General features: G+C 44.9%; 1 protein-coding gene across 6 annotated transcripts in view; it reads right to left on the bottom strand.

The window, feature by feature from the left end:
- Positions 1-12,562, bottom strand: part of LOC114871226 — a 230,496-nt gene that overhangs the window by 187,611 nt on the left and 30,323 nt on the right. For all 6 annotated transcript variants that reach the window (XR_003788540.2, XR_003788541.2, XM_046285060.1 and 3 more), the window contains exon 2: positions 3,686-3,860. Coding sequence is in view for 4 of the 6 variants with exons in the window: in XM_046285060.1 (XP_046141016.1) it covers positions 3,686-3,849 (164 nt within the window). In the remaining 2 variants the exon portion in view is untranslated. The remainder of the gene's footprint in view (positions 1-3,685; positions 3,861-12,562) is intronic.

Raw genomic sequence — 12,562 nt, 5'->3', positions numbered from 1 at the left:
TCGGTCCATTTCTCTATATCTCTTTTCGACTTTCCCGCAGACCGAATGAGCGCACTCGAAAAAATGAATACGCACGCTCGATCCTCGGACAGAAAGCGCTTTGATCCTTTGACGAGAAGAGGAAACGTAACTTACCAACGAAAGAGCGAGTTTAAGTTCCGTTCCGCTTGTCACAGTAAATAGTAATAAAGGTTCGCCAGTATATCGCTTCATTAACGAACCGACCGGTAAACTTTTTCCACCACGAAACACGATCGGCCTTGTAACATTCGCCGTCTGCGAGTCAAAAGCTTCACCTAGGAGAACACTTTTGCGCCAGTTTCACCACAATTTTCTCCGATACCGATCGAACTTCGACAATCGTTCGTCTTTGTCCTTTTCGCCGCGCTCGAGTTAATGCGGAATCGATGTTATCGATATTCGTTAATTAAAGCTACGATCAATTTTTGAATCCTTTTACCCGAGACGTTATGGACTTTCGACTTTCCTTACTGGTTACCAACCTGTCCAGCTCGAGAAAAATATTTTATCTCAGCTTGTAACTCTTTCTGCTCGTTTTAAAACCAATTTACATTCGTTTAGATTTCAAGTGCTCGTGGAAGACTTCACAAAATTACAAACTTATTTTTTTAAATTGAGCCAATTTGAAACGCAAAAAAATTGTTTCGTCTACGATAAAATTAAAGTGGTGCAACACAGACGACGGTTTAATTAACGCAAAAGAAAAACACGAAAAGAGAGGACGGACCTCAAAGAAGGACATAGACGCCGCAAGTTAAAACGAATAGTATAAATCAGTCTTTATCCAAGCTACTTCCGTTATCTCGGTAAAATTTTAAGTCTTCCTCGAACTGGCTCGGTTGGTTAACGTTAGCCTTATAACGAGGCCGGCTTGAAATAATTAAATGCCTGTTTTGGTCGCGCGCACGATTCCGGCCCGCTTCGTCTCGCGCGAGAAGCAGACGATGCAGCAACGCCGTGATTCCGATTCACATCGACAATTCTTCTGTACCGAAATGCGAGCGTATATACACCTACAATTCCCTCGGTTTCTCCTCTGCTTATTGGAACTATGCTAAATACCGCCTAATGAATACATACGGGTACCTCTTTGATACAAAGCCCTCCCCCACCTTCTCTTTCTCTGTTTTACATAAAGCGCCAGGCGAACTATTTGCCCTGTGGTCGACAGAATTTCAGCCTGTGCAAGGATCTAATGAACCTTCGCCTCTACCAACGGTGTTCCCGTACACCGTTCGAGGGATCGACTCGGAGCATCCCGGCTCCGCCGCTAATTAATTAAAATCCTGGACGAAAAATTCGCCCGGTCCCGGACAATTCCGATAATTGTCCCTCCAACCCCTCGAAATACCACGGACATTGGGCTTCAAACTTTACGACGTCTCCGCCGCACGTTTTTCGTTATAATCACCGAAAAATGTGCGTAAAAAAGAGAAAACGAAAGCTTATAACCGCAAATGGTTGAAATCGGTGAAATACACGAGGGAACGTAAGAATCTGTAATTAATAGAACGCGGGTTTAGCCGCGTATTAAAGTCGCGCTAGACACGCACCGAAATCGCATGGATGCGCCCCTTAAGCCGCTTACGGCCTCTTCTACAACGATGGAAACCACTTTTCGAGATAAGTTGTAGATCTCTAATCTCCTCTTTCGCTCTTTTTCCTTCGCTCTACCCCAGGAATCTCGATCCTTCTTCCCTCTTTCTCTCGTTAAACCAGCGGTCCCGGATTAAGACCCCTCGTCGACCGTTCGTCGAATATTTCGTACGAGGATCGCGGCGAATTTTCAGTGGTTCCTGGTTAAATTCGTGAAATTCGCATATATTCATCATCGCCTAAATTCGTCTAAATTTCATTACTTTAATTGATTTATAAAAACGAAAAACTCGTATTTCTCGGATTTCGCGCGCCAAGAATATCAAGTACGTGAATGGAGGGAAAAAAAAATCATTTAACAGACGGTGTTCAACAAGTAACGACACTTATCGTGTATTTTAACGACGTATCGTCGAAGACACAAAAGCACTGTTGATATACCATACGTTGCGCGCAGGAATAGAGGAGAATGAACCCGCGGAAATGGAGAGAGCGGTGGTTTCATTTCCAACTGTGGAAAAAAACTCCAGCCGTTAAGTAATTAATTTCGCGGTGCTACGAGACTCGTTAAAAATTTGAACAACCGGCCGACCATCGATCGCCAACGCCGGAATACCTGAATTACTGAATTTTTTATTTCCTATCCTGACTAACAAGATCCCTCTCGTATTATTCTAACTCGAGACGAATCGTATACAGAACCGGGAGGTAAAACGTTCATAATCGGGACGTGTCATAGAAATTTGATTGAATTATAAAAAACTGCAACCGGCTATTTAGCAATCAGCTAAACGAGCCAATTTTCACCTGACACAACGAAACTGTAGAATTTACGAGGAAAGGTGGACGAGGAGAAAAGACGTCTGGGAAATGAATTCGCTGCTTGTCCGATGGGTTGGATGGTCCGTTAAGCCTTCTACGTGGCTCGAATGCGTTAGGAAACAGAAGTTGCACGGTAAGTGGTCCAACGATGCGATGCTATAAATTTTATGGCTCTATTGCATTCGCCGGTAGTCACGGAATAACGAGTCCGACCGGAGCCAGCCAGTTCCCATTCCACCCTGTTACGTTCCTTTAATAATCCGCATTAGTTAACGAGCTTTTAAAGACTACGGAATCCGACTTGTTAATCTGTTGCCGGCGGAAATAACGATCGACCGAGACGGAAACAGACAAGAGACGTTTCTGTATCCGAGAGTTAATACCACGGTAGGCAGTGGCAAATCCGGCTACCGAGCGAATTCAACGTGTGGTCGAGGCAGATTGGTGGAAGAGATCGGTAAAGTGGCCGGTGGTCTCGTGTTTCGTGAACTTTAATCAGACCGACCGAACTCTACCGTATTTCGATGCTGCCTCCTACTTAATGGAGCCTATCCTCGATGTAGCCGGGCAACTCGCGCAAAATCCCCCGAAAACCGCAAGATAAAGTTGTATAGAATGACCGGATACTCCTGGCTAACTAAGTGTTTATTCTGCATCGAATGCTTTTTCATGCCATTCAGATTACGTAACCTACTTTTGATAAATAATCGGATCACTTTACCGTATCCGCGTTAACGATCGAGCGAGTGATTGGTAGAAAAATAAAATTAACAAAAATACTTTTAAAAGATTTATGCAAGGAAGGAATACTCCTTCGAATCCTTTTCCACTGTTCGTTAATGGAAAAGCTATAAAGCGTAGATCCTGAAAAGTGCAATCTAACGTTCGCACAATAGCCCCTTTCTAATGTAATTGAACTCGGCAAGGTATTAACAGATACCATTCGCGTCGAAACTACACGAAATACGGTGTACAGTAGAACATCTTGAAATTGGTCGGGAATACATAGTGTCCGGTGGCTTCGGGTAAACTTTGATCAGTCGAGACCAAACTCGACTCGCGCCTAATCTCACTTACTTAATGATGTCTATTCCGTAGATTCGACGCGACCGACAACTCCAATTCAAACGTTGCATCGAAACGTTGAAACAGAGATTGATACAAGTAATTTAATAGACATCGATAAACTTCTAATCGCGTCGGTTTTTATTCATTAACGTTTTGATGATAAAGATAATTTACTCACTTTTGTTGATTATTGTTGGCAGTGGGCATAGGGGTTGGCACCCTCGGCGGCGGGACCGGTATCGCTTTTCTTCTTCCTCCACCTGTTTGATGTATGGTCGGAGTAACGCGTCCGGTCGGTGCTATCCGGCCAGCCATTCGGGGTCTTTCTGTCCGTACTTCCATCGTCGTCGTTTCTGAAAAATAAAAATCCCAAACGTTCCGTTGTCAGTCAGCCGAAGAATAAAAGATTCGCGGTTTCTTCTTTTCCCTCTGTCGACTGATTTTCACGTCCGCCCAACCCTTTTTTTTCTCCTTTTCCCTCACTCGTTTCTCTCTTTGCGAAAAGAGGGTGGACGAGAACGGACGGAAGGGTCGAGCGATCTAGAAATAGCGACGAGGAAACGAGTCGCGTAAAAAGGTAGTCGAGTGAAAAAGAAAAGAAAAACGAAATTATTACGGGGACGCATTAGTAACCGGGACACAAAAGTGCCATTTTCTCTTGTGCTCGCAAGGCCGGCCAGACATCACAGAGATTGCGGTGAACTTCGAAAGAGCGATCACGAAAGTCGTGCACACTCGCGCGATGAGCTGCAAAAGTATTCCAACCCTTTCGGTTAATGACTGATCATCCGCGATACCGCTTGCAGAAAATAGAGATTACATTTTTTTTTATAAATAGCATCGCGCAGAAAAATGCAATATTTGCAGAAGAGTTCGAGCCTTTTAAAAAGAAATTACACCGTTATTACACTGCTAAGAGCACCCGTTCACTTTTTTTCCTAGCTGCCTTCGTCGAATGCTATTTGATCTCTTTACACAGGAGTTTTAATTACTTTCTGAACAGCTTTAGCCGATAATTGCGAGACGAAACAACGGGTGAACCGTGCTCGAAGCCCTTTGTGTTACACTCGACCATAATACCATCGTCACTTTCGTAATCGTCGTTTTATTTAAACGTATGCGCCTATCGTTAATTCACTCTGTTGCCACATCGAAACGTCCCGAGTTTTCCTATCCGCCGTTAGTCGGTGTGCAACAATGTGGTCGGGTCCAATTATTTCGACCACGAAAGAGGTAAAAACAAGCATTTTCCGTGGAGGCAAAAAAAAAATGAAACGCGAGAGTGTGTTCCTAATTAAGCGCATACCCCCGCTAATTTAGCCCGATAAAAACGATAGAATCTAGTCTGCATACTGGTACTCGAGCATATCCGAGAGACGTTCTCTGTATCCCTGTGTTGCAACCGCGACGGGAACGTGCGTTGCACGTAGCATTTGCGTAACGGAATTTCAATTAATGATCCGCTCGCGTACGTCAGACAGCCGCGAGCCATTTCAATGAGCGCTTTCAGAGCACGTTGCTACCAAAGTGACGCCAGCCAGTCCTCTCCTATCCTCGTCACCTTTTTTTCCTTCACCATTCTCCCCGTTTCCCTGCCATTTTTCCCGAACGCCTCCTCCCTTAACCCTTATCCGATCAAGGTGATCCCGAAAGACATCCAGTTGATATAATTCGTCTATTTTCCTTTTTCCTTTATCAATATTTACTCGCGATTGGAAACAAACACAATTTCGACAAGTTGATTTTAGAGATATTGGAGGGACAAAGTTCAATCTGTTGATGAAATCTTCGAGGTACGTAGTTCTTGGTTAGTCCAAACAGAAAGAAGAGATCGAAGAGAGGAGATATTTTGAAACGATCACTTTCTATATTAGTTGGAAAGTTTGGAAAGTCAAGGGAAGAGGAAGCTCGAGGAGGGTGGTGGTTCAAACACGGAAAACCAATAGCGGAAAGAAGGGAGGACGACGTTCGAAGGTATACTCGCGGAGCTTCTCAACCGCTAAGCCTCGAAAGATCCTCGAGAACAGAAGACGAGGAAGAAAAAAAAAGGGGTTAAACTTGTAGGTTGCGCACTTTTGGAACCCTTGCCGATGCGAAAGTCGTGCATGCGTTCGGGGAAATATAATGTATCGCAAGCGGCAGGGATGCCGATGCCGAAGACGAGTCGAAAAAAGGGCAACCCCTTCAGAACGCAAGCGGCGTGACTGATGCTCCTGGCACTCTTCTCTCGTCAGATCCATTCTTCGAAATTCGTTGCTTCCGCAAACTGATCGCTCTGCCGTAACAAGTGGCGAAAGCTTCGCGAAACTTTCCCAAAGCTTTTTCCGGCGCGATGCACATCGTTAAGAACGCGGAAGATGTAAGCGTTCGTTACTTTGTTATTCCACTACCAACTTGTGTTAAAAAAGAAGAATAAACATCGAATGATGTGAAAGAGACGCGCGATAGCTAAGCTCGTGACCTGAATACACGCTTCGGTTATCGAACAACAGCTGAATTCATTTCCAAGAGTGGAATGCTGCTCGTTGTTCCAGTTAAACATCAATGAACCATAAATTCACGCAAGACAAATCATGTTGGTCGAATTAGTGTCACCGTGGCCGTGGTAGAGGAACGAAAGGAAACAAGCTTCCGCGTTGCTTAAGCAACAGGATATTCGAATCAAGCGTGTCATAACTTTGCGTTAACGCTTGTCTTTTAGGCAGGATTTACGAGTGGAAAGTAATTCGCGTGTTTCAATTGAACAGGAAGACGCAAACAGGTGTGTCCGTTCATTCGGGGACCTTGATTCTCAGCGAGCTTCGAGGCTGGAACAATCGGAATATCGAACTCGTGACAGGGCCAATTCAACTGTCACGTCGATCCTATCGATTGCTTCGGCACGCTTCGATGAACTGTACCCGCGCGAGTACAATGAGCTCATTAAGCTTGAATACGAATCAATTACGCGATGCCAATTCGCTTCTGGACGTCTTTCATGGATTCTCCTTGCAATTTCATCTCCTTGCATTTCAATCAAATAAATGTTAAACAATTCTCATTGAAATTAATAGGGTGGACACGATTTTGTATAACAATAACGAGCAATAGAAGGAGAAAACAATTTCGTATCCGCAGACGAGCGGGAAAATCATCGTATCGGCTTTCAATAAAATTCCGTCTCGACTCGAAATTATCGTTTTTAATCACCGTTGCTTCGCGTCGATGAACGACCGGTTGCATTCGGCTAACTCGACCGAACGAATCGCCCGTCAGTCGAAACAAACTAGAACCCGTTACGCGTAAGTAACAACGAAACATTTCGGGATAAATAGAAGGAGGATACCGCGTTGGAAGAAGCCTGGCAGCGATTTCCGCGTTAACCCTACCCTTCGGCGGAAGGGGTTGGGAAGACAATCGAAGCAAGAAAAAGGACACGTTTCGCGCAATCTCTCGAGCCTGGCTCGCAACATTGTTGTCACGCACGCTTTGCTCTCTGTATCTCGCAAAGAATAGACCGAGAAGCAGGATGCTGGCTGTTGGGTACGATCATTATTTCTCTCCTGGTAGAGAAACACGACGAGACGGGGAACGTTGGGAAGACAATACGCGTAGGCAAGTTGGTTAAAATATGCAGCCCCCGGCGTGCGTGGATTCGCGCCTTTTCTCTCCCTGTATCAACGCTCAAGATGAGAGTAAGAGAGGGGAAAAGTGGCGAGACTCGTCGTGTGTATTCGACAAATAAACGCGAAACGCGTCGATGTGTACACAGGTGAAAAAAAAAAAAAAAAGGAAGGAAAAAATCCTGTCGCCAGTCGACACATCGAGGCTGGAGGGCCCGAGGAAAAGGAGAAAAGGGGTGGAAGCTCGCGCATAGGGTGGATAGAGAACAAATCTCATACCACCGCTGAGATTCGCACAATAGGGGCATCTGCTTAGCAAATTGCGAAAAATAATCACGTTTGCCCAGGATCCGTGATACGCGAACAGTGGCATCTCGAAAGCTGTCGCGTATCCCGTAACACAATAACGCCTACTCGAGGCCCTACAAACGCGTTCCAACCCTGCGAGGACAGGCCGAACCCGCCTCTGGATAGGAATAAGGGAAAATAACGCTTGTGCAGGCACGAAGAGCCGGATGGATGAGGAGTGCAGGGGAAAAATGAAGCGACGTATTCCTCGAGGTACATCGTGAAAACAATGTATCGCGCACGAAAGTTCGTGCTCGTGCATCTATCGTTAAAGATGGAATACGGAAAATAAAATGCCTACCAGTATATTCCCAACTGCATAAATATACTTGTTTTATAGGATTTAAAACCAACTTGTAACCCAGGGACACCCTTCTACTTTAGGACGATGCCAGGATCTGGAGTCTTTTTCTATGGGATGAATACCCTTCCACGGTATCGCGTTTTCTTCCCAACTCCGCTCCGCCATCGTTTCCTGAATCCATTTCCGCGACAGTAATTATTTTCACGGTATATTAAGTCCCCGAGAAAGTTTCGCGTTATTGAAATTATGAAAATCGCACGGCTTGTATTCATCGTTTCACGCTTCCGTTCGCGTGAGGAAACTGTTTTTGGTAGGAATTTACGGTCGCGTTCATAATACACCTCCGAATGTCCATGTATTTTTTATTCGCGCCCGGCGAATTTTATTCACCCGATTCGATTCGTGCGATCGAGTGTTCGAAAATTCCTGTCTGTTCTTTGTGGACATATTGATTTCATTTCGTTCGATATAACGGCAGCGAATCTATGTTCCCGTTGAGCTTCCAGTGCCATTTGTTACACTGTTGCGAACATGGATAGCTCTAAGCGAGGGGAAAGATATCCGAGGGCAAAAAAATATTTCCTTGTCCGCGAATACGTTAGCTGAGCTTGCTGGAAATTTATCGCCGATATTTCGTTCCGCTGCAGTCGGATCTGTCGATTCCTATTAATCACCTGTGCAACGTCACACGGATTCGTAGAGATAGCGAATAAAATCCAGGGGAGTTTCTCTAGGCCTTCTGCACGGTAACTCGCGATCGTAGCGAATCGGTGACGCCGAACGAGAAATCGATAACAGAAACCTTTGCAACAAATAAATTAACTCGCAGAGACGCATACATCACCTATTATATCGAATGTTTACTCGCGCATAGGATAAATAAACAGTGGATTAGTAAACGACCGAAATATCAATCGACAAGGTAATCTTCGATCACTGATATTCAACATTTCAATTAACCGGCCCTAAAATAATGAACTTTGATCGATAGTACGGAGAAAGAACGTCAAACATGATGTGACAATATTTACCCACGCGGTTGTGATCTACTCGATGTTTGTTGAAACGTATAAACGATCTGTGTATCACTTTCACGGAACGAGAAGGACGGACGGGACGGACTTTATAAATTTGGGACAAATTAGTTTATCTTTGGTCGGTGTTTAGTAGACGCTAAAAAAACAGTCGGCCCACCCAGGTTCCGCTAAAAATATAATACAACGCGTTCCTCATCGCGACACCCTCGCGAGCCAGGCGCGCTTCTTTCTTCTTCCTCTTCCGTTCGTTTTTCAAATCACGCCCACGAGCGACGTTTCAACAAGTGCCCAGGCGATATTCCCCAAACGACCCCCCCAGTTTTTCGATTAATTTTTCACAGAGATCGCGGAACAGTGAATTCGAAAATCGCTTTTCGTTGAATTTTTTACACGACCAGACCGACGTACGCGACCGGTCGACAACTATAGATTTCCCTTTCCTCTGTTTACCCTGCGATGCATTCGCATCGACGGCAAAACCACGCACCGCTGATGCAAAAATGCGAGGCAAAGAAGTAATTTACTGGCAACGCGGAAAAAAAGTTACCGCGCACCACTCGTATGTATATTTTCTATTTTTCTTTCTTCTTTTTTGGCGAATAATTTGGCTTCGGGCAGTACGCGTTTAACTATAGCTGTTCGGAGAAGGCGCATCCAATTTGAAAAACAGAACCGAGGGGATTTCAACATCGTCGGATAAACATTTTAATAAATGCACTACCCTGCTGCCAGGTAGATAAAGGAATGAGAAAAAAAAAAAAGATCGCTGAAGCTGCACCAACTATCTAGATATCGCACAGCGTGAGCGCAGGTGGGATTTTCATCTTTTTATTCGTATCGGTAGGAAGGTCGCCGCGATTAATTCCGCTCCTCTGGTGCACGCGATATTTTACGCTCGTCCCGAAAAAAAAAGGATTAGCTTAAAAGCTCGAGCGGGTTCGCACCGTATGCTACACGATATGCAATGCGTTTCGTCGCTGATATTCGCACGCTGATACAGTATCCGCATTGTACGAACGCATCTCTTGATCGCCCATCGATCAGGATTTTCTTCCTCTTCCACTCGAGCATTCGCTTTACCTCTTATCCATTAGCCAAGATGTCGCCGACTATCTAATACGCTGATTGATGTTGTTTATCCTCGATGCAAAGGGTGCAACGCGGCTTAAGGGGATATTTCAAGTTGAAAGGATCGATGAAATGATTTTTCAAGAAATTTTCGTTTCCTATCTACCATTGACTGCGTTGACAAAAAGTCACCCTTCCGAATGGGAACACCCCTTAATCCCTAGATTTTGTCTAGCCGAGAGACAAAAGAAAGGAATCGATTGTACGAGAGCAGACGATTCGATAAGTGGGACATATGGCAGGCAAATAGGAGGAAAGGAAAAACAAATAGGTGTCTCTCTATGTTCCTCAACCCCTGACGATCCTTTCGGTCCCCCTTTAACGAGGCGGTCGCAGTACGCGCGACAATGCCGGGGTTAATGAAAGACGTAGGTGCTAGTTATGGATGCCATAACTCAACTGACGGGGCGCCGTAACACCGCCAAAATCAGCCTTTACTCTCGCCCCCCTCGCCGATCAGACAACACCCTCGTCTCGCGTGTATGACTTCTGACTCACAACCGGTGGGGGTCCACGGGGGTGCGAAATATAGAAAATCGGGGCTGCACCGATCACAATAGCGCGAAGGGCATCGCGCAGGCGGAATTGCTAATCGTCTGTACTGCATTGCCCGTGATCATTGGCTTGAATAATGAAAAATAGTACAGCGGGGCAATTCGATAGAAACGTCGCTCGAGTAAAACTTTTATCAGATAGAAAAAAACAAGTGATACCACTTCTTTGGCGTCGAGCAATTAATTCTCGTTCAAGGGAAACGACGATGCTGTTGCCGTTTAGAAGTCTTAATTTAATTAATTAAACGAGATGCCGGAAGTAGGCAGGTTTCAACGTCTGTTCTTTGTTATATTCGTCGCCGGTGTTGCAACCCTTGAAGAAGTCTCGCTGCAATTCTTACTAATGAAGACCCACGCGTTCTCCCGCTCAAACAATAAACAGTACCACTTAACTCAAAGCACGCAACAGACACCAGCCACCTGTCCATTTTTCCCGTCTTCACCAGTTTCTCTCTTTCCCTGCCAGGGTGTTCCCTTGCGAGTCGTCTCGCAAGAAGTCACTCGCCATCACTCCCCCTTTCGTACCATTTCCATGACACTCGGCTAGGCCGGTGAATCTAGCCTGAAAGAACCTGCGCCACTCTTTTCCCGCCGTTTTTCCGTTTCGTCTACCTTTTACAATATTATTTCGTCGTGTCGGATCACGGTTCCAGACGCTTCCCCGCTCGCGTCTTCAACGATGTAGAAGGCAAGAATTAACGATGCTCGCTTAACCATCTGCCGTGATGATCGCGGTTCTTCCGGTTTGCCAAGCTCGGTTCTGTTTGAAAGCTCGACTTAATTAGAAAGGCTCGCGATGCGTTAACGTGCATCTTTTCAACGCGTCACGATCCTTTATACCAGCTCGCGTGTAACGAATCTAGGACCGTTTTCAATGAAATCAAAAAAGACTTTCGCGTCGAGGAGAATAATGAATCGGTCACGAGACGGGATAGCAATCTACCGAGCGGTTTTCTCGCTTGTCAACAGCCTCGGGAGGAACGAATGAAAAAGAAGAGGCGAGAGAAGAATAAAAGAAACAAGCCTTTTTCGCGCTTGTCAACAGGTCCCAGCCAGATCATGGACCTCTTCGCGACGAGAACATCTAATCGCATTTCTGTCAGTTCCTCGACCCATTAAACGATCTGCTTCTCTCTTCTTATTCGTTCCTCGTCGAGCATGTGGTACACACTGTTTCAACCCGTTCCTTCCCTGCTCCCTTGCTTCTTCTTTATCTCCGTGGATCGGACACCGTGTCGAATCGTCACCTCTCGTGTCTTTGTCGGTATCAAGTGTCTCGTAATTGTTGTATTAAACAGAATCACTCGTGTTTCTTCCACGATTACTCTTTCCACGACTTTTGAAATCTTTCGAAACGACCGTAAAAATGGTCATTAAAGTTGAAATTACGACCGGTAATCATTTCTAAGTATTAAGGGTCAAGAGGAAGATTTCCGAAAGATGTAATAAATAACCTTATCCCAGAAAGCTTCTATTAATTTCTCTTCGAAGAAATCGTTCATTTATTTCCATAATCCTTTGATGGATGTTCTGGTCATTCAGAGTTTTATTACTTCCTATCTTTCCATTTATATTTCAAATTTAATCTTTATTGTTAGTCTGAAAAAAATTCAACAGAGATGTCCATTCGACGTTCCATGATCTTTCCCCTTTAAATTATGTATTTCATTCTTCACGGAAAATGCCACTTTGCGTTGAAAAGTGTACTCGACTTATGTACATTGTACCATGGAATCTCAATCGTCTTACAGCCATGTAACTCATTGTCTGTATTCTCTGGCAAACATGGATGTTATGGGTCTGCGCGTTGCATTTAATCACGATGTCGCCCATTAGCTCATCGCATTATAACTCTATCGTCGGCTACACGCGCTAACGTGGACGTGAATCGGGCAAATCCTTATGAACAGCTCGCAGAGACTCGAGTGAAATGCGTCGTTTCAACGTCAAAGAAACCGTTTCCATAGCTCTGGCCGCTTATTAAGAGATAAATGGAAGATAATTTAATTGCAACACTTTCATGCCAGCCCGGTGATTCGTTTGTGCCCTCCGTGGAATATATTTCCGCCTACGGATGAAAGC

The sequence above is a fragment of the Osmia bicornis genome, chromosome 3, assembly GCF_907164935.1.
Source record: "Osmia bicornis bicornis chromosome 3, iOsmBic2.1, whole genome shotgun sequence".
Lineage (NCBI taxonomy): Eukaryota > Metazoa > Arthropoda > Insecta > Hymenoptera > Megachilidae > Osmia > Osmia bicornis.
This window is presented reverse-complemented; position numbering and strand designations above follow the sequence as displayed.